The 22910-nt window shown below is 56.4% G+C and overlaps 1 protein-coding gene across 4 annotated transcripts in view; it reads right to left on the bottom strand.

The window, feature by feature from the left end:
• The window catches only part of MEGF11 (multiple EGF like domains 11), a 171167-nt gene that overhangs the window by 43616 nt on the left and 104641 nt on the right, over window positions 1-22910 (bottom strand). For all 4 annotated transcript variants that reach the window (XM_075575360.1, XM_075575361.1, XM_075575363.1 and 1 more), the window contains exons 12-13: window positions 21781-21944; window positions 20140-20242 (exon numbers count right to left, since the gene is read on the bottom strand). In XM_075575360.1, the coding sequence (XP_075431475.1) occupies window positions 20140-20242; window positions 21781-21944 (267 nt within the window). The remainder of the gene's footprint in view (window positions 1-20139; window positions 20243-21780; window positions 21945-22910) is intronic.

Consider the following 22910-nt stretch of genomic DNA (forward strand, 5'->3'; position numbering starts at 1 on the left):
TAGGGGGTGTTGGATAACATGGAGATTGGGCCAGACGCTCAGCTGGTCCCATTAGGGTTTGGGGGTGTGGAGGTTAGGGGGTGTGCCAGATAGGCTTCCTTAAAAGGGCGAGATTTTAGAGCGTTTTTGAATGTCTGAAAGCTGGGGGAGAGGCTGATGGTGCGTGGTAGGGAATTCCAGCACGTGCGTCCTTACTGCATACTAACGAGTTCTGACGATTGCTGGATACATGTGGGAATGGATGGTGGTGTGAGCCAGGTAATTGGAGCAGAGTTTTGGTATTAACATGATGTTCATAGGAAAGGGAACGGTGAAATGCACCCCCCTCTTTTACCCGCCTCGCACTGCTCCAGTGTCCCCCCACTCCCCCCCGTCCCCTCCCCCCCCCCCCCATCTGCTGCGGCTTCTCCTGGTTTTATCTCGCAGGCCCACGCGCCTCTGCATAATGGGATAAACACAGGGGGGGCCGACCTCCGGCTGCCAGTGGATTAGCGGGTTGCTCAGGAGATGCGTACACCCCCCCATCGGAACAGTGCAGGTACCGCATTGTAATTACTGAGGCTTCAATCTGCACAGCAGCGTAAACTTTAAGGATTAGCGCGAGTGAGTGAAAATCATTACCCCGACTCCGGGAGCTGCGCCCCGCGCTTTCATTACCTGCTGACTGTGTGCGAACCTCGTGAGTTAATGCAGAAATATTGCAGAGCCGGAGAATTTAGGGAGCGCCTGGGAAAAAACGCCACCCTTTCAGCGCTGCGGGCTCTCGTCTGCACTCTGCTGAGAAATGGTGATCACCCTGAGACCGCGTCACTGCTTCCTGATCTACACGTGGTGGTAGGATTTGTAGATGTGGTTACAGCAGGGGTGCTCAAGTCCAGACCTCAAGACCCCCCCTCCCACAACAGGTCAGGTTTAAAGGATAGCCCACTTTAAGAACAGGTGGCTCAAAGAATCCATGCTTCAGCACAGGTGGCTCAATCAGTCCCTGCTTCAGCACAGATGGCACAATTAGTGGCTCCGTCTGGCCCAGTGATTGAGCTACCTGTGCTGAATCTGAAAACCTGACCTGTTGTGGGGGGTGGTTTGAGGACTGGAGTTGAGAATCTCTGGGTAACAGTGTATCACAGCGCACACAGGAAGGAGTGCGGGGGACAGAGGCAGCGGGCAGTGCCCACGAGAAAGAGCAGAGGGACAGACGCAGAATGCCAGGAGCGTGGGGGGTTTGTGGGGTGGGGGGGTTGTGGGGGGGGTGTGGGATGTGAGGAAGTATGTCTTCAGGGCAAACATGTGTAATTAAAGGGACAGCCTCCCAGCAAAGGCGGGTGGAGGCTAATGCAGCAAGTGGCCTCAAAAATCCCTTGGGACAGACTCAAGGTATCCTAAATATTTAGGATGCCAAATGAACTCATCATCGTCATCATCATCTTCCGCAGGGTTTCTCCGCTGATAAGGGAATGGGCAGACGAGGAGGGGTCTTGTGGTTCTCTTGAGCTGTAAATTTCTCTGTTTCTATGGGACAGTGGCAGAAAAGAGACCGCCGCAGGGACGAACAATGGTGGTCTGTAGTTCACAGATCGGGAGATATCTGGGGATCTTGGTGTAAGAAAGGGGGGCTCAACTCCAGTCCTCAAGACCCCCCAACAGGTCAGGTTTTCAGGATATCCCTGCTTCAGCACAGGTGGCTCAATCAGAGGCTCAGTCTTTGACGGGCTGGAGTTGCGCCCCCCTGGTTTAAGTCTGACTTGATAACCTCAAACAAGAACCAGATTAAACATAGTAAGTGAGGATGTACACATATGAGGATAGGGTTATTACAGAACGTCTCTCACGGACTGGTCACCGTCGCCTAATACCCCAATAAAACCAGTGGATAAGGGATCTACGCCTTGCTAAAGTTGTGTTAACCTTATCTCTGCCAGGGGAGCGGCGCTATGTCTGCGGGGTCGTACATTTCAAAGTTCTCCCGATGGCGCGAGGATTTCTGCGCACACAGACAGACGCGAGGTCCTTATCAGCTCGGGCCAAATGAAGTCTGGTGAAAAAAAATGAAAGCTGACGTCCTGGAGACTTATCTTTCATCCCAGAGAGCGGAAACCAAAGCGAACATCCAATCACGGAGGGGATAATCCGAGGGTAGCCTTAATCCTGCAGTGCCTGAGCGCTCTATCAGCGCCCCGGACTTTTCAGCATCTCGGTATAATACAGTTTCCCTGTGACCTTGGGTAGACGCCTTTATCTCCACGTGCACACGGCAGCAGGCTCACAGCGCCTGCAAAATTCTACCGGATACAGCGCTGCGTACACTGTCTGTGTGACAAGACAAGACTGATGGTGTACTTTTGCCGAGTGCTGTCAGTGTACACAAGGGGTGGGCCACTCCAGTCCTCAAAGACCACCAACAGGTCAGTTTTTAAAGGATATCCCTGCTTCAGCACAGGTGGCTCAATCAGTGGCTAAGTTGAAGAAGGGATATCCTTAAAACCTGACCTGTTGGCGGCCCTTTGAAGCTGTTAAACCCAGTTTAAAAACCAGTGCCAACTCCTTGTGACCTTGAGCAAGTCCCTTTACCTCTTTGTGCCTCAGGCACCAACATTAGATTGTAAGCTCCACGGGAAAGGAGCTAACGGAGACTACAAAATTCTACGTACAGCCCCCGCCTCCGTGGTCGGTGCCACAGGAGCAAATATTACCGTTGGCTGGCGCTGTGCACATTTACACATCACTTGGGTCGATACTGAAGCCACAGGAAGAAAAGACAGATGGAAGCGAAGATAATTAAGACATTTAGTGAGAGTCCCAGACAGAGGGAGACAGGCAGGTCTATAGAAAAGAGAGATATAGGCACACACAGACATATAGACGGGGCCCTTCCACCTGATATAATTAGCTGCTATCTCCAGTCCCCTGTGACTCTCCTTGACAGCTTCATCGTATAAAAGGTTTCGAGCGTTTGCACTGAAGTGAAACCAGTTGATCAGCGCTGTAAAGGAGGCGGCTGTGTCTTTAAGCGCGCGGATCTCGTCCCTGCGGGGACGGGGATTATCTGTGTTCCTGCATTAATGGAGCCGCAGGGCATACAGGACGCCGCTCACCGCGTGAGTGACAGCGCTGATGTGACCGGGCGCTCCCCCCCCCCCGGCTGCGCGGCACAGAGGGGTCTTATCAGCACCGGCCGCCGTCACCCCTCTGCCATGTCACGGTCTCGGGAGGTGGCGAGAGTGGCAGCATCTTTATGTAGAGTAGCGGCTACCCAACCTACCCCTAACCTGGCAATTCCAGAACAATCCGCCCTGTTACACATGTATCCTGCCCATCAGAACGACACTTTGTACCATGCGCCCGGAGATACATTTCTCCGGCTTCTCTCTTAAAGCAGCCGTCCAAGCTGGCGATTTCCGGAGCCCGCTGGAGCGGTTCTGGGAGCTGAACCCCATTCATTTCAGTTCCCGGACCCCTTCTTCCGGAGATACTTACCTCCATAGAAGATGCCGGTAGCTGCTCCGCTGGGCTAGCAGGGGTTCACGTAATGGCAGAGTTAAGGAGCTCTCACGCACTGCGGGCCAATGAGACGCGGTGACGTCATCAGGTCCGGCCTCCCATTGGCCCGCATGACGCGGGAGCTTTAAACGTTTAACCCCAGCCGGAGCTGCTCCCGGCGTCCCCATGCGAAGGTCTGTATCTCTGGAAGCAGGGAGCCCCCAGAATTGAAATTAAAGGGGTTCGGCTCTGGGGACCCCCTGCGTCAACCCTATGCCTGATCTGGGTGACATTGTGGGGGGTGGGCAAGCTTATCATACGCCTGCAAACATATGTAACTACAACCTCACTGTAAAAAGTATCCGAGTGAGTTACTATACGCAGGCTTTCCTGCAGCGAGATATAAAGTCAGAAGAAAGAGTTAATGAGGATGAAAAGTTGGATTTCAGGACTTTTGAAGGTGTGTTGCTTTTTCTGATGTAGGGGTTTCTTAGTTATTACAAACCCCCTGAGGCAGGAGAGAAACATCATTTGAACTCAATTTTAAACTAGTGTTAAATGACCACATTACATATCGCAATTTTTGACTTTTTTTCCGCCTGTTAATATGGCGGAGATTTGCGGCAGATGGAGATGTTAGCGATTAAAGTGATATTTAGGAGATAAAACCGCGAGTTCTATTTATTGGACCGATTGCGATATTAACTCAAGTTTAACAGAGTTTAGTGAATCTATCATCAGCGACACATACAGTGCCACGTGCGGAGCCCCACGTGTAAAGGAAAAGCACAGAAGTGGCAGCAGTGCCCTCCTCCCCCTACATAACTCACACAGTGCCACGCACACAGCCCTGCCAACCCACCATGTACACAGTGGCAGGGCATCTCTGCCAGGCTGAACCACTGAAACAGGAGCAGCGCGGGCAGCGGTAACGCAGTCTCCCCTCCTCTCTATATACCAGACAGGAGCAGCGTGGGCAGCAGTTACGCAGTCTCCCCTCCTCTCTATATACCAGAGACAGGAGCAGCGCGGCAGCAGTAACGCAGTCTCCCCTCCTCTCTATATACCAGAGACAGGAGCAGCGCGGGCAGCAGTAACGCAGTCTCCCCTCCTCTCTATATACCAGAGACAGGAGCAGCGCGGGCAGCAGTAACGCAGTCTCCCCTCCTCCCTATATACCAGAGACAGGAGCAGCGCGGCAGCAGTAACGCAGTCTCCCCTCCTCCCTATATAGCAGAGACAGGAGCAGCGCGGGCAGCAGTAACGCAGTCTCCCCTCCTCTCTATATACCAGAGACAGGAGCAGCGCGGGCAGCAGTAACGCAGTCTCCCCTCCTCTCTATATACCAGAGACAGGAGCAGCGCGGGCAGCAGTAACGCAGTCTCCCCTCCTCTCTATATACCAGAGACAGGAGCAGCGCGGGCAGCAGTAACGCAGTCTCCCCTCCTCTCTATATACCAGAGACAGGAGCAGCGCGGGCAGCAGTAACGCAGTCTCCCCTCCTCTCTATATACCAGAGACAGGAGCAGCACGGGCAGCAGTAACGCAGTCTCCCCTCCTCCCTATATAGCAGAGACAGGAGCAGCGCGGGCAGCAGTAACGCAGTCTCCCCTCCTCCCTATATACCAGAGACAGGAGCAGCGCGGGCAGCAGTAACGCAGTCTCCCCTCCTCTCTATATACCAGAGACAGGAGCAGCGCGGGCAGCAGTAACGCAGTCTCCCCTCCTCCCTATATACCAGAGACAGGAGCAGCGCGGGCAGCAGTAACGCAGTCTCCCCTCCTCTCTATATACCAGAGGCAGGAGCAGCGCGGGCAGCGGTAACGCAGTCTCCCCTCCTCTCTATATACCAGAGACAGGAGCAGCGCGGGCAGCAGTAACGCAGTCTCCCCTCCTCTCTATATACCAGAGACAGGAGCAGCGCGGGCAGCAGTAACGCAGTCTCCCCTCCTCTCTATATACCAGAGACAGGAGCAGCGCGGGCAGCAGTAACGCAGTCTCCCCACCTCTCTATATAGCAGAGACAGGAGCAGCGCGGGCAGCAGTAACACAGTCTCCCCTCCTCTCTATATACCAGAGACAGGAGCAGCGCGGGCAGCAGTAACGCAGTCTCCCCTCCTCTCTATATACCAGAGACAGGAGCAGCGCGGGCAGCAGTAACGCAGTCTCCCCTCCTCTCTATATACCAGAGACAGGAGCAGCGCGGGCAGCAGTAACGCAGTCTCCCCACCTCCCTATATACCAGAGACAGGAGCAGCGCGGGCAGCAGTAACGCAGTCTCCCCTCCTCTCTATATACCAGAGGCAGGAGCAGCGCGGGCAGCGGTAACGCAGTCTCCCCTCCTCTCTATATACCAGAGGCAGGAGCAGCGCGGGCAGCAGTAACGCAGTCTCCCCTCCTCTCTATATACCAGAGACAGGAGCAGCGCGGGCAGCAGTAACGCAGTCTCCCCTCCTCCCTATATACCAGAGACAGGAGCAGCGCGGGCAGCAGTAACGCAGTCTCCCCTCCTCTCTATATACCAGAGGCAGGAGCAGCGCGGGCAGCGGTAACGCAGTCTCCCCTCCTCTCTATATACCAGAGACAGGAGCAGCGCGGGCAGCAGTAACGCAGTCTCCCCTCCTCTCTATATACCAGAGGCAGGAGCAGCGCGGGCAGCGGTAACGCAGTCTCCCCTCCTCCCTATATACCAGAGACAGGAGCAGCGCGGGCAGCAGTAACGCAGTCTCCCCTCCTCCCTATATACCAGAGACAGGAGCAGCGCGGGCAGCAGTAACGCAGTCTCCCCTCCTCTCTATATACCAGAGACAGGAGCAGCGCGGGCAGCAGTAACGCAGTCTCCCCTCCTCTCTATATACCAGAGACAGGAGCAGCGCGGGCAGCAGTAACGCAGTCTCCCCACCTCTCTATATAGCAGAGACAGGAGCAGCGCGGGCAGCAGTAACGCAGTCTCCCCTCCTCTCTATATACCAGAGACAGGAGCAGCGCGGGCAGCAGTAACGCAGTCTCCCCTCCTCTCTATATACCAGAGACAGGAGCAGCACGGGCAGCAGTAACGCAGTCTCCCCTCCTCTCTATATACCAGAGACAGGAGCAGCGCGGGCAGCAGTAACGCAGTCTCCCCTCCTCTCTATATACCAGAGACAGGAGCAGCGCGGGCAGCAGTAACGCAGTCTCCCCTCCTCTCTATATACCAGAGACAGGGAGCAGCGCGGGCAGCAGTAACGCAGTCTCCCCTCCTCTCTATATACCAGAGACAGGAGCAGCACGGGCAGCAGTAACGCAGTCTCCCCTCCTCTCTATATACCAGAGTCAGGAGCAGCGCGGGCAGCAGTAACGCAGTCTCCCCTCCTCTCTATATACCAGAGACAGGAGCAGCGCGGGCAGCAGTAACGCAGTCTCCCCTCCTCCCTATATACCAGAGACAGGAGCAGCGCGGGCAGCAGTAACGCAGTCTCCCCTCCTCCCTATATACCAGAGGCAGGAGCAGCGCGGGCAGCAGTAACGCAGTCTCCCCTCCTCTCTATATACCAGAGACAGGAGCAGCGCGGGCAGCAGTAACGCAGTCTCCCCTCCTCTCTATATACCAGAGACAGGAGCAGCGCGGGCAGCAGTAACGCAGTCTCCCCTCCTCCCTATATACCAGAGACAGGAGCAGCGCGGGCAGCAGTAACGCAGTCTCCCCTCCTCCCTATATACCAGAGACAGGAGCAGCGCGGGCAGCAGTAACGCAGTCTCCCCTCCTCTCTATATACCAGAGACAGGAGCAGCGGGGGCAGCAGTAACGCAGTCTCCCCTCCTCTCTATATACCAGGGACAGGAGCAGCGCGGGCAGCGGTAACGCAGTCTCCCCTCCTCCCTATATACCAGAGACAGGAGCAGCGCGGGCAGCAGTAACGCAGTCTCCCCTCTATATACCAGAGACAGGAGCAGCGCGGGCAGCAGTAACGCAGTCTCCCCTCCTCTCTATATACCAGAGACGGGAGCAGCGCGGGCAGCAGTAACGCAGTCTCCCCTCCTCTCTATATACCAGAGACAGGAGCAGCGCGGGCAGCAGTAACGCAGTCTCCCCTCCTCCCTATATACCAGAGACAGGAGCAGCGCGGCAGCAGTAACGCAGTCTCCCCTCCTCTCTATATACCAGAGACAGGAGCAGCGCGGGCAGCGGTAACGCAGTCTCCCCTCCTCTCTATATACCAGAGACAGGAGCAGCGCGGGCAGCAGTAACGCAGTCTCCCCTCCTCTCTATATACCAGAGACAGGAGCAGCGCGGGCAGCAGTAACGCAGTCTCCCCTCCTCTCTATATACCAGACAGGAGCAGCACGGGCAGCAGTAACGCAGTCTCCCCTCCTCTCTATATACCAGAGACAGGAGCAGCGCGGGCAGCAGTAACGCAGTCTCCCCTCCTCTCTATATACCAGACAGGAGCAGCGCAGGCAGCAGTAACGCAGTCTCCCCTCCTCTATATACCAGGAGCAGCACAGGCAGCAGTAACGCAGTCTCCCCTCCTCTCTATATACCAGAGACAGGAGCAGCGCGGGCAGCAGTAACGCAGTCTCCCCTCCTCTCTATATACCAGAGACAGGAGCAGCGCGGGCAGCAGTAACGCAGTCTCCCCTCCTCTCTATATACCAGAGACAGGAGCAGCGTGGGCAGCAGTAACGCAGTCTCCCCTCCTCTCTATATACCAGAGACAGGAGCAGCGCAGGCAGAAGTAACGCAGTCTCCCCTCCTCTCTATATACCAGAGACAGGAGCAGCGCGGGCAGCAGTAACGCAGTCTCCCCTCCTCTCTATATACCAGAGACAGAAACAGCGCGGGCAGCAGTAACGCAGTCTCCCCTCCTCTCTATATACCAGAGACAGGAGCAGCGCGGGCAGCAGAAACGCAGTCTCCCCTCCTCCCTATATACCAGAGACAGGAGCAGCGCGGGCAGCAGTAACGCAGTCTCCCCTCCTCTCTATATACCAGAGACAGGAGCAGCGCGGGCAGCAGTAACGCAGTCTCCCCTCCTCCCTATATACCAGAGACAGGAGCAGCGCGGGCAGCAGTAACGCAGTCTCCCCTCCTCTCTATATACCAGAGACAGGAGCAGCGCGGGCAGCAGTAACGCAGTCTCCCCTCCTCTCTATATACCAGAGACAGGAGCAGCGCGGGCAGCAGTAACGCAGTCTCCCCTCCCCTCTATATACCAGAGACAGGAGCAGCGCGGGCAGCAGTAACGCAGTCTCCCCTCCTCTCTATATACCAGAGACAGGAGCAGCGCGGGAAGCAGTAACGCAGTCTCCCCTCCTCCCTATATACCAGAGACAGGAGCAGCGCGGGCAGCAGTAACGCAGTCGCCCCTCCTCTCTATATACCAGAGACAGGAGCAGCGCGGGCAGCAGTAACGCAGTCTCCCCTCCTCTCTATATACCAGAGACAGGAGCAGCGCGGGCAGCAGTAACGCAGTCTCCCCTCCTCTATATACCAGAGACAGGAGCAGCACGGGCAGCAGTAACGCAGTCTCCCCTCCTCTCTATATACCAGAGACAGGAGCAGCGCGGGCAGCAGTAACGCAGTCTCCCCTCCTCTCTATATACCAGAGACAGGAGCAGCGGGGGCAGCAGTAACGCAGTTTCCCCTCCTCTCTATATACCAGAGACAGGAGCAGCGCGGGCAGCAGTAACGCAGTCTCCCCTCCTCTATATACCAGAGACAGGAGCAGCGCGGGCAGCAGTAACGCAGTCTCCCCTCCTCTCTATATACCAGAGACAGGAGCAGCGCGGGCAGCAGTAACGCAGTCTCCCCTCCTCTCTATATACCAGAGACAGGAGCAGCGCGGGCAGCAGTAACGCAGTCTCCCCTCCTCTCTATATACCAGAGACAGGAGCAGCGCGGGCAGCAGTAACGCAGTCTCCCCTCCTCCCTATATACCAGAGACAGGAGCAGCGCGGGCAGCAGTAACGCAGTCTCCCCTCCTCTCTATATACCAGAGACAGGAGCAGCGCGGGCAGCAGTAACGCAGTCTCCCCTCCTCCCTATATACCAGAGACACGAGCAGCGCGGGCAGCAGTAACGCAGTCTCCCCTCCTCCCTATATACCAGAGACAGGAGCAGCGCAGGCAGCAGTAACGCAGTCTCCCCTCCTCCCTATATACCAGAGACAGGAGCAGCGCGGGCAGCGGTAACGCAGTCTCCCCTCCTCTCTATATACCAGAGACAGGAGCAGCGCGGGCAGCAGTAACGCAGTCTCCCCTCCTCCCTATATACCAGAGACAGGAGCAGCGCAGGCAGCAGTAACGCAGTCTCCCCTCCTCTCTATATACCAGAGACAGGAGCAGCGCGGGCAGCAGTAACGCAGTCTCCCCTCCTCCCTATATACCAAAGACAGGAGCAGCGCGGGCAGCAGTAACGCAGTCTCCCCTCCTCTCTATATACCAGAGACAGGAGCAGCGCGGGCAGCGGTAACGCAGCCTCCCCTCCTCTCTATATACCAGAGACAGGAGCAGCGCGGGCAGCAGTAACGCAGTCTCCCCTCCTCCCTATATACCAGAGACAGGAGCAGCGCGGGCAGCAGTAACGCAGTCTCCCCTCCTCTCTATATACCAGAGACAGGAGCAGCGCGGGCAGCAGTAACGCAGTCTCCCCTCCTCTATATACCAGAGACAGGAGCAGCGCGGGCAGCAGTAACGCAGTCTCCCCTCCTCCCTATATACCAGAGACAGGAGCAGCGCGGGCAGCAGTAACGCAGTCTCCCCTCCTCCCTATATACCAGAGACAGGAGCAGCGCGGGCAGCAGTAACGCAGTCTCCCCTCCTCCCTATATACCAGAGACAGGAGCAGCGCGGGCAGCAGTAACGCAGTCTCCCCTCCTCTCTATATACCAGAGACAGGAGCAGCGCGGGCAGCAGTAACGCAGTCTCCCCTCCTCTCTATATACCAGAGACAGGAGCAGCGCGGGCAGCAGTAACGCAGTCTCCCCTCCTCTCTATATACCAGAGACAGGAGCAGCGCGGGCAGCAGTAACGCAGTCTCCCCTCCCCTCTATATACCAGAGACAGGAGCAGCGCGGGCAGCAGTAACGCAGTCTCCCCTCCTCTCTATATACCAGAGACAGGAGCAGCGCGGGCAGCAGTAACGCAGTCTCCCCTCCTCTCTATATACCAGAGACAGGAGCAGCGCGGGCAGCAGTAACGCAGTCTCCCCTCCTCCCTATATACCAGAGACAGGAGCAGCGCGGGCAGCAGTAACGCAGTCTCCCCTCCTCCCTATATACCAGAGACAGGAGCAGCGCGGGCAGCAGTAACGCAGTCTCCCCTCCTCCCTATATACCAGAGACAGGAGCAGCGCGGGCAGCAGTAACGCAGTCTCCCCTCCTCTCTATATACCAGAGACAGGAGCAGCGCGGGCAGCAGTAACGCAGTCTCCCCTCCTCTCTATATACCAGAGACAGGAGCAGCGCAGACAGCAGTAACGCAGTCTCCCCTCCTCTCTATATACCAGAGACAGGAGCAGCGCGGGCAGCGGTAACGCAGTCTCCCCTCCTCTCTATATACCAGAGACAGGAGCAGCGCGGGCAGCAGTAACGCAGTCTCCCCTCCTCTCTATATACCAGAGACAGGAGCAGCGCGGGCAGCAGTAACGCAGTCTCCCCTCCTCTCTATATACCAGAGACAGGAGCAGCGCGGGCAGCAGTAACGCAGTCTCCCCTCCTCTCTATATACCAGAGACAGGAGCAGCGCGGGCAGCAGTAACGCAGTCTCCCCTCCTCTCTATATACCAGAGACGGGAGCAGCGCGGGCAGCAGTAACGCAGTCTCCCCTCCTCTCTATATACCAGAGACGGGAGCAGCGCGGGCAGCAGTAACGCAGTCTCCCCTCCTCTCTATATACCAGAGACAGGAGCAGCGCGGGCAGCAGTAACGCAGTCTCCCCTCCTCTCTATATACCAGAGACGGGAGCAGCGCGGGCAGCAGTAACGCAGTCTCCCCTCCTCTCTATATACCAGAGACGGGAGCAGCGGGGGCAGCAGTAACGCAGTCTCCCCTCCTCTCTATATACCAGAGACAGGAGCAGCGCGGGCAGCGGTAACGCAGTCTCCCCTCCTCTCTATATACCAGAGACAGGAGCAGCGCGGGCAGCAGTAACGCAGTCTCCCCTCCTCTCTATATACCAGAGACAGGAGCAGCGCGGGCAGCAGTAACGCAGTCTCCCCTCCCCCCTATATACCAGAGACAGGAGCAGCGCGGGCAGCAGTAACGCAGTCTCCCCTCCTCTCTATATACCAGAGACAGGAGCAGCGCGGGCAGCGGTAACGCAGTCTCCCCTCCTCTCTATATACCAGAGACAGGAGCAGCGCGGGCAGCGGTAACGCAGTCTCCCCTCCTCTCTATATACCAGAGACAGGAGCAGCGCGGGCAGCAGTAACGCAGTCTCCCGTCCTCTCTATATACCAGAGACAGGAGCAGCGCGGGCAGCAGTAACGCAGTCTCCCCTCCTCTCTATATACCAGAGACAGGAGCAGCGCGGGCAGCAGTAACGCAGTCTCCCCTCCTCCCTATATACCAGAGACAGGAGCAGCGCGGGCAGCAGTAACGCAGTCTCCCCTCGTCTCTATATACCAGAGACAGGAGCAGCGCGGGCAGCGGTAACGCAGTCTCCCCTCCTCCCTATATACCAGAGACAGGAGCAGCGCGGGCAGCAGTAACGCAGTCTCCCCTCCTCTCTATATACCAGAGACAGGAGCAGCGCGGGCAGCAGTAACGCAGTCTCCCCTCCTCTCTATATACCAGAGACAGGAGCAGCGCGGGCAGCAGTAACGCAGTCTCCCCTCCTCTCTATATACCAGAGACAGGAGCAACGCGGGCAGCAGTAACGCAGTCTCCCCTCCTCTCTATATACCAGAGACAGGAGCAGCGCGGGCAGCGGTAACGCAGTCTCCCCTCGTCTCTATATACCAGAGACAGGAGCAGCGCGGGCAGCGGTAACGCAGTCTCCCCTCCTCCCTATATACCAGAGACAGGAGCAGCGCGGGCAGCAGTAACGCAGTCTCCCCTCCTCTCTATATACCAGAGACAGGAGCAGCGCGGGCAGCAGTAACACAGTCTCCCCTCCTCTCTATATACCAGAGACAGGAGCAGCGCGGGCAGCAGTAACGCAGTCTCCCCTCCTCTCTATATACCAGAGACAGGAGCAGCGCGGGCAGCAGTAACGCAGTCTCCCCTCCTCCCTATATACCAGAGACAGGAGCAGCGCGGGCAGCAGTAACGCAGTCTCCCCTCCTCTCTATATACCAGACAGGAGCAGCGTGGGCAGCAGTAACGCAGTCTCCCCTCCTCTCTATATACCAGAGACAGGAGCAGCGCGGGCAGCAGTAACGCAGTCTCCCCTCCTCTCTATATACCAGAGACAGGAGCAGCGCGGGCAGCAGTAACGCAGTCTCCCCTCCTCTCTATATACCAGGCAGGAGCAGCGCGGGCAGCAGTAACGCAGTCTCCCCTCCTCCCTATATACCAGAGACAGGAGCAGCGCGGGCAGCAGTAACGCAGTCTCCCCTCCTCTCTATATACCAGGCAGGAGCAGCGCGGGCAGCAGTAACGCAGTCTCCCCTCCTCTCTATATACCAGAGACAGGAGCAGCGCGGGCAGCAGTAACGCAGTCTCCCCTCCTCTCTATATACCAGAGACAGGAGCAGCGTGGGCAGCAGTAATGCAGTCTCCCCTCCTCTCTATATACCAGAGACAGGAGCAGCGCGGGCAGCAGTAACGCAGTCTCCCCTCCTCTCTATATACCAGAGACAGGAGCAGCGCGGGCAGCAGTAACGCAGTCTCCCCTCCTCTCTATATACCAGGCAGGAGCAGCGCGGGCAGCAGTAACGCAGTCTCCCCTCCTCCCTATATACCAGAGACAGGAGCAGCGCGGGCAGCAGTAACGCAGTCTCCCCTCCTCTCTATATACCAGAGACAGGAGCAGCGCGGGCAGCAGTAACGCAGTCTCCCCTCCTCTCTATATACCAGAGACAGGAGCAGCGCGGGCAGCGGTAACGCAGTCTCCCCTCCTCTCTATATACCAGAGACAGGAGCAGCGCGGGCAGCAGTAACGCAGTCTCCCCTCCTCTCTATATACCAGAGACAGGAGCAGCGCGGGCAGCGGTAACGCAGTCTCCCCTCCTCTCTATATACCAGACAGGAGCAGCGTGGGCAGCAGTAACGCAGTCTCCCCTCCTCTCTATATACCAGAGACAGGAGCAGCGCAGGCAGCGGTAACGCAGTCTCCCCTCCTCTCTATATACCAGACAGGAGCAGCGCGGGCAGCAGTAACGCAGTCTCCCCTCCCCTCTATATACCAGAGGCAGGAGCAGCGCGGGCAGCAGTAACGCAGTCTCCCCTCCTCTCTATGTACCAGAGACAGGAGCAGCGCGGGCAGCAGTAACGCAGTCTCCCCTCCCCTCTATATACCAGAGACAGGAGCAGCGCGGGCAGCAGTAACGCAGTCTCCCCTCCTCCCTATATACCAGAGACAGGAGCAGCGCGGGCAGCAGTAACGCAGTCTCCCCTCCCCTCTATATACCAGAGACAGGAGCAGCGCGGGCAGCAGTAACGCAGTCTCCCCTCCTCCCTATATACCAGAGACAGGAGCAGCGCGGGCAGCAGTAACGCAGTCTCCCCTCCTCTCTATATACCAGAGACAGGAGCAGCGCGGGCAGCAGTAACGCAGTCTCCCCTCCTCCCTATATACCAGAGACAGGAGCAGCGCGGGCAGCAGTAACGCAGTCTCCCCTCCCCTCTATATACCAGAGACAGGAGCAGCGCGGGCAGCAGTAACGCAGTCTCCCCTCCTCCCTATATACCAGAGACAGGAGCAGCGCGGGCAGCAGTAACGCAGTCTCCCCTCCTCTCTATATACCAGAGACAGGAGCAGCGCGGGCAGCAGTAACGCAGTCTCCCCTCCTCTCTATATACCAGAGACAGGAGCAGCGCGGGCAGCAGTAACGCAGTCTCCCCTCCTCTCTATATACCAGAGACAGGAGCAGCGCGGGCAGCAGTAACGCAGTCTCCCCTCCTCCCTATATACCAGAGACAGGAGCAGCGCGGGCAGCAGTAACGCAGTCTCCCCTCCTCTCTATATACCAGAGACAGGAGCAGCGCGGGCAGCAGTAACGCAGTCTCCCCTCCTCTCTATATACCAGAGACAGGAGCAGCGCGGGCAGCAGTAACGCAGTCTCCCCTCCTCTCTATATACCAGGCAGGAGCAGCGCGGGCAGCAGTAACGCAGTCTCCCCTCCCCTCTATATACCAGACAGGAGCAGCGCGGGCAGCAGTAACGCAGTCTCCCCTCCTCCCTATATACCAGAGACAGGAGCAGCGCGGGCAGCAGTAACGCAGTCTCCCCTCCTCCCTATATACCAGAGACAGGAGCAGCGCGGGCAGCAGTAACGCAGTCTCCCCTCCTCTCTATATACCAGAGACAGGAGCAGCGAAGGCAGCAGTAACGCAGTCTCCCCTCCTCTCTATATACCAGAGACAGGAGCAGCGCGGGCAGCAGTAACGCAGTCTCCCCTCCTCTCTATATACCAGAGACAGGAGCAGCGCGGGCAGCAGTAACGCAGTCTCCCCTCCTCCCTATATACCAGAGACAGGAGCAGCGCGGGCAGCGGTAACGCAGTCTCCCCTCCTCCCTATATACCAGAGACAGGAGCAGCGCGGGCAGCGGTAACGCAGTCTCCCCTCCTCTCTATATACCAGAGGCAGGAGCAGCGCGGGCAGCAGTAACGCAGTCTCCCCTCCTCTATATACCAGAGACAGGAGCAGCGCGGGCAGCAGTAACGCAGTCTCCCCTCCTCTCTATATACCAGACGCAAGAGCAGCGCGGGCAGCAGTAACGCAGTCTCCCCTCCTCTCTATATACCAGAGGCAGGAGCAGCGCGGGCAGCAGTAACGCTGTCTCCCCTCCTCTCTATATACCAGAGGCAGGAGCAGCGCAGGCAGCAGTAACGCAGTCTCCCCTCCTCCCTATATACCAGAGGCAGGAGCAGCGCGGGCAGCAGTAACGCAGTCTCCCCTCCTCCCTATATACCAGAGACAGGAGCAGCGCGGCAGCAGTAACGCAGTCTCCCCTCCTCCCTATATACCAGAGACAGGAGCAGCGCGGCAGCAGTAACGCAGTCTCCCCTCCTCTCTATATACCAGAGACAGGAGCAGCGCGGGCAGCAGTAACGCAGTCTCCCCTCCTCTCTATATACCAGAGACAGGAGCAGCGCGGGCAGCAGTAACGCAGTCTCCCCTCGTCTCTATATACCAGAGACAGGAGCAGCGCGGGCAGCAGTAACGCAGTCTCCCCTCCTCTCTATATACCAGAGGCAGGAGCAGCGCGGGCAGCAGTAACGCAGTCTCCCCTCCTCTCTATATACCAGAGACAGGAGCAGCGCAGGCAGCAGTAACGCAGTCTCCCCTCCTCTCTATATACCAGAGGCAGGAGCAGCGCGGGCAGCAGTAACGCAGTCTCCCCTCCTCTATATACCAGAGACAGGAGCAGCGCGGGCAGCAGTAACGCAGTCTCCCCTCCTCTCTATATACCAGAGACAGGAGCAGCGTGGGCAGCGGTAACGCAGTCTCCCCTCCTCTCTATATACCAGAGACAGGAGCAGCGTGGGCAGCGGTAACGCAGTCTCCCCTCCTCTCTATATACCAGAGACAGGAGCAGCGCGGGCAGCAGTAAAGCAGTCTCCCCTCCTCTCTATATACCAGAGACAGGAGCAGCGCGGGCAGCAGTAACGCAGTCTCCCCTCCTCTCTATATACCAGAGGCAGGAGCAGCGCGGGCAGCAGTAACGCAGTCTCCCCTCCTCCCTATATACCAGAGACAGGAGCAGCGCGGGCAGCAGTAACGCAGTCTCCCCTCCTCTCTATATACCAGAGACAGGAGCAGCGCGGGCAGCAGTAACGCAGTCTCCCCTCCTCCCTATATACCAGAGACAGGAGCAGCGCGGGCAGCAGTAACGCAGTCTCCCCTCCTCCCTATATACCAGAGACAGGAGCAGCACGAGCAGCAGTAACGCAGTCTCCCCTCCTCCCTATATACCAGAGACAGGAGCAGCGCGGGCAGCAGTAACGCAGTCTCCCCTCCTCCCTATATACCAGAGACAGGAGCAGCGCGGGCAGCAGTAACGCAGTCTCCCCTCCTCCCTATATACCAGAGGCAGGAGCAGCGCGGGCAGCAGTAACGCAGTCTCCCCTCCTCTCTATATACCAGGCAGGAGCAGCGCGGGCAGCAGTAACGCAGTCTCCCGTCCTCTCTATATACCAGAGGCAGGAGCAGCGCGGGCAGCAGTAACGCAGTCTCCCCTCCTCTCTATATACCAGAGACAGGAGCAGCGCGGGCAGCAGTAACGCAGTCTCCCCACCTCCCTATATACCAGAGACAGGAGCAGCGCGGGCAGCAGTAACGCAGTCTCCCCTCCTCTCTATATACCAGAGGCAGGAGCAGCGCGGGCAGCAGTAACGCAGTCTCCCCTCCTCTCTATATACCAGAGGCAGGAGCAGCGCGGGCAGCAGTAACGCAGTCTCCCCTCCTCTCTATATACCAGGCAGGAGCAGCGCAGACACCTGCATACCCCCCTCCCTCTATCGTACATGCGCCCGGTAATCTCTCTTGCACACATGCCTCCTGCCTCTGGCTGCCACACCAATCAGTACCGAGCAGCCGGGCCATGCGGAGAGCTGTGTGTTTGTTAAGCTGATAATATCTATTTCATTTACCGCACAGCGCCGCTCAGCCCCCCGGCCGCGCGCGCCGCGCTGATTATGTGAAGCAAATAGACACGGCCACGTGTGGCACAAACACAGCCCGCAGTGCGTCTCCTGCGCCAGCCACGTGACACGCCAAAGGAAGCATCAGTAATTATACACACATTTATACACATTCCGTGGCTCAAATAAGTCTGATCCGGCGCCAAAGGGGCCTGAAAACTATAGCTTTGCACACTGCACCCTGCATAGTACCCTGCACTGCACCCTGCATAGCACCCTGCACTGCACCCTGCATAGCACCCTGCACTGCACCCTGCATAGCACCCTGCACTGCACCCTGCATAGCACACTGCACTGTACCCTACATAGCACACTGCACCCTGCATAGCACCCTGCACTGCACCCTACATAGCACACTGCACTACACCCTACATAGCACACTGCACTGCACCCTACATAGCACACTGCACTGTACCCTACATAGCACACTGCACTGCACCCTACATAGCACACTGCACTGTACCCTACATAGCACACTGCACTGTACCCTATATAGCACACTGCACCCTGTACAGCACACTGCACTGTACCCTATATAGCACACTGCACTGTACCCTATATTGCACACTGCACCCTGCATAGCACACTGCACTGTACCCTACATAGCACACTGCACTGTACCCTGCATAGCACACTGCACTGTACCCTGCATAGCACACTACACTGTACCCTACATAGCACACTGCACTGTACCCTACATAGCACACTGCACTGTACCCTGCATAGCACACTGCACTGTACCCTGCATAGCACACTGCACTGTACCCTACATAGCACACTGCACTGTACCCTACATAGCACACTGCACCCTGCATAGCACACTGCACCCTGCATAGCACACTGCACTGCACCCTACATAGCACACTGCACTGTACCCTACATAGCACACTGCACCCTGCATAGCACACTGCACTGTACCCTACATAGCACACTGCACCCTGCATAACACACTGCACTGTACCCTATATAGCACACAGCACTGTACCCTATATAGCACACTGCACCCTGCATAGCACACTGCACTGTACCCTATATAGCACACTGCACTGTACCCTATATAGCACACTGCACCCTGCATAGCACACTACACTGTACCCTACATAGCACACTGCACTGTACCCTGCATAGCACACTGCACTGTACCCTACATAGCACACTGCACTGTACCCTACATAGCACACTGCACTGTACCCTACATAGCACACTGCACCCTGCATAGCACACTGCACTGCACCCTACATAGCACACTACACTGTACCCTACATAGCACACTGCACCCTGCATAGCACACTGCACTGTACCCTACATAGCACTGCACCCTGCATAGCACACTGCACTGTACCCTACATAGCACACTGCACTGTACCCTACATAGCACACTGCACCCTGCATAGCACACTGCACCCTGCATAGCACACTGCACTGCACCCTGCATAGCACACTGCACTGTACCCTATATAGCACACAGCACTGTACCCTATATAGCACACTGCACCCTGCATAGCACACTGCACTGTACCCTATATAGCACACTACACTGTACCCTATATAGCACACTGCACCCTGCATAGCACACTGCACTGTACCCTACATAGCACACTGCACTGTACCCTGCATAGCACACTGCACTGTACCCTACATAGCACACTGCACTGTACCCTACATAGCACACTGCACTGTACCCTACATAGCACACTGCACCCTGCATAGCACACTGCACTGCACCCTACATAGCACACTACACTGTACCCTACATAGCACACTGCACCCTGCATAGCACACTGCACTGTACCCTACATAGCACACTGCACCCTGCATAGCACACTGCACCCTGCATAGCACACTGCACTGTACTCTACATAGCACACTGCACTGTACCCTACATAGCACACTGCACTGTACCCTACATAGCACACTGCACTGTACTCTACATAGCACACGGCACCCTGCATAGCACACTGTACTATACACAGCAAAGCACACTGCACTGTACACTGCACACTCCAAAGCACACTGCACTGAACACTGCAAAGCACACTACACTGTATACTGCATAGCACACGGCACTCACTGTACACTGCACTACACACTGCAAAGCACACTGCACACTGCAAAGCACACCGCACTGCATGCTGCAAAGCACACCGCACTGTACACGGCATAGCACACTGCACTGAACACTGCAAAGCACACAACACTGAACACTGCAAAGCACACTACACTGTATACTGCATAGCACATGGCACTCACTGTACACTACACTACACACTGCATAGCACACAGCACTCACTGTACACTACACTACACACTGCATAGCACACGGCACTCACTGTACACTACACTACACACTGCATAGCACACGGCACTCACTGTACACTACACTACACACTGCATAGCACACTGCACTCACTGTACACTGCACTACACACTGCATAGCACACTGCACTCACTGTACACTGCACCACACACTGCATAGCACACGGCACTCACTGTACACTACACTACACACTGCATAGCACACTGCACTCACTATACACTGCACTACACACTGCATAGCACACTGCACTCACTGTACACTACACTACACACTGCATAGCACACGGCACTCACTGTACACTGCACTACACACTGCATAGCACACTGCACTCACTGTACACTACACTACACACTGGATCGGTATTTACATGTTACCATTTTAATCAGTAATAATGAAACGAGCGGGTGGCGTGATATTTTGGCCACGCGGAGTTTGATTCGCGCGCCGCTATGCGATACGTAAACGGAATATACTGTAATTGGTGCAGAATTCAGGCAGCTGGTCTATATTGGCTGGCAGCTAAATGGTCAATCCCCGGCTGACCCCTTCCACATACCTGTCCACCCTGCCAGGCAGTGGCAGTGTCCACTCACTGAGTCACACCCCTCTGCGTGGCTGCACTCACAGCGTTGAGCACAGTCCAGACTGTATGTCCCATCCTGGAAGAGAGAAGCACACAATCAGCAGGGCTGCTGGCCGTGCGCTCGGTGCTGTGCAGGCCAGAAACACAGAGCAAAGGGTTAAAAAAAAAGAAGCGCCCAATTCTGTTAAATGAAATAGCAACACAGACCCTGTGATCAAAGACATATCCTGGATGTACTCTGAACACAAAGGGTGAGAACTTTCCAAATATAATAATCTTCAAAATAATTAAAAGGAGCAGATGAATAAATTCTGCCCCTCCTCCCTCCCCCCCCCCTATATGTAGCAAAGAAAACCCCATTGTAAGGAATATTATTACTTATATTTCTATAGTATACAGAAAAGTACTCAATGGGCAACGCTGGCAGCATTCACCCAAAGGAAATCCTATACAGGCAGTCCTCGGTTATCCGACACAATGCGTTACTCAAAATGGCGTTGTAAAGCGAAACGTTGTAAAGCGAAACACGTTTTCCCATAGGAACACTGTTTAAATGAACGGTTCCGTTTCTGAAGGCATTTTTAACACTAAAATACACCAAATATTTTATGCAGGCAATAAGATATGCAGCACACACATAAATTATATAGTGTATATACTGTATTATATATATAATATAACATAATAAATAATATATTATATAGTATAATATATAATTATATAGTATAATATTATATATCTACGCTCTTACGACGCGTTGCAACGTTGTTTATGTGAATGTGTGTATATATACACACACATACACAACGTTGCAAAGCGTCGTAAGAGCGTTGGATAAGCCATTTTGGCGTTGTAAAAATGAATATAGGTATGCATTGCACAGCGTTGGATAAGCCATTCGTTGTAAAGCGAAGCGTTGTAAAACGAGGACTGCCTGTATACAAATGCAGAATTCAGGACCAATAGATATAGGAAAAAAAGGTTTTATTTAAACAGGATCAACGTTTATGTCCCAGAATTGCACCATTTCCCCCTTGATGCATATGCCCGATAATGATTTTATTTTGCAGGGACTCTTAAATATGGCCGCCAAAGGGAAAGCCTTCTAATCCAGCTCTGGTCCCGGCAGCGTTGGAATCGTTGCGGCGTTCTTGCCTGTTCTCTCAATTAGAGGCTAATAAAAAGGCGCGCGCTGTGGAATTTGGGAGTTAAACCATTTTGGGCAGGGGTGGGCAATGTCGGTTCTCAAGGGCCACCAACAGGTCAGGTTTTCAGGATATCCCTGCTTCAGCACAGGTGGCTCAATCAGTCCCTGCTTCAGCACAGGTGGCTCAATCAGTCTCTGCTTCAGCACAGGTGGCTCAATCAGTGGCTCAGTCGAAGACTGTGCTGCACCTGTGCTGAAGCAGAGACTGATTGAGCCACCTGTGCTGAAGCAGGGATATCCTGAGAACCTGCCCTGTTTGGTGGCCCTTGAGGACTGGAGTTGCCCACCCCTGGCTTTAGGTCCACATTTGAGCCGTTATTAACCCATTCACTGTCAGAGGCCCGCCTGGCAGCAGGCGCATTAACGAAGCAGAGCGCAGCCAGAGGGAACGCGCGTCCTGTGCTTACCGGGCACGTCTGCTCACAGGTGTCCCCTGCCCAGCCCGGGGCACACGTGCAGGAGCCATCCATGGGGCTGCATGACGCGTCATTAGTGCAGTGACAGCTACGGTTGCAGCTCAGGCCCCAGGTGCCACTGGAACAGGGAATGGAGCAGTCCGTCCCCTGCCAGCCTACAGAGAGACAGGACAGTGTTAAACCAGTCCCAGCAACCTGACTATCATCCCTTTATAGCAGCGATCTCTGCACACGTCATATATCGGGTTTATTGTCTGACTGCTAAACCACACCGCTCCGTGGAACGCGTCGCTCCGTGGAACGCGTCGCTCTGTGGAACGCGTCGCTCCGTGAAACGCGCCGCTCCGTGGAACGCGCCGCTCCGTGGAACGCGTCGCTCTCTGGAAAGCACCGCTCCGTGGAACGCGTTGCTCCGTGAAACGCGGCGCTCCGTGGAACGTGCCGCTCCGTAGAACGCGTCGCTCCGTGGAGCGCGTCGCTCCGTGGAACGCACCGCTCCGTGGAACGCACCGCTCCGTAGAACGTGTCGCTCCGTGGAACGTGTCGCTCCGTGGAACGCGCCGCTCCGTGGAACGCACCGCTCCGTGGAACGCACCGCTCCGTAGAACGCGTCTCTCCGTGGAACGCACCGCTCCGTGAAACGCACCGCTCCGTGAAACGCACCGCTCCGTGGAACACTCCGAAAGGGGTGAAGGGAAGTTTGCTTTGACGCACTGCACCATTTTCTACTTGATGTTGAGTGAAATAATAGAAGCCTGTTTGATATCCAGGCCGGCCCTAGGGCAAGGTCGTGGCCTCGGGCCCCCACCCGCCCGGAGGAGGGAGTGTGGGCCCCCACCCGCCCGGAGGAGGGAATGCGGGATCCCACCCACCCGGAGGAGGGAGTGCGGGCCCCCACCCGCCCGGAGGAGGGAGTGCGGGATCCCACCCACCCGGAGGAGGGAGTGTGGGCCCCCACCCGCCCGGAGGAGGGAATGCGGGCCCCCACCAGCCCGGAGGAGGGAGCACGGGCCCCCACCCGCCCGGAGGAGGGAGTGCGGGCCCCCACCCGCCCGGAGGAGGGGGTGCAGGCTCCCATTTCTCCAGCTCCCCGCTCTGGTCGGCGGAAGTTGGATCCCGGC

This window comes from Ascaphus truei, chromosome 18 (assembly GCF_040206685.1).
Source record: "Ascaphus truei isolate aAscTru1 chromosome 18, aAscTru1.hap1, whole genome shotgun sequence".
Taxonomy (NCBI): Eukaryota; Metazoa; Chordata; class Amphibia; order Anura; family Ascaphidae; genus Ascaphus; species Ascaphus truei.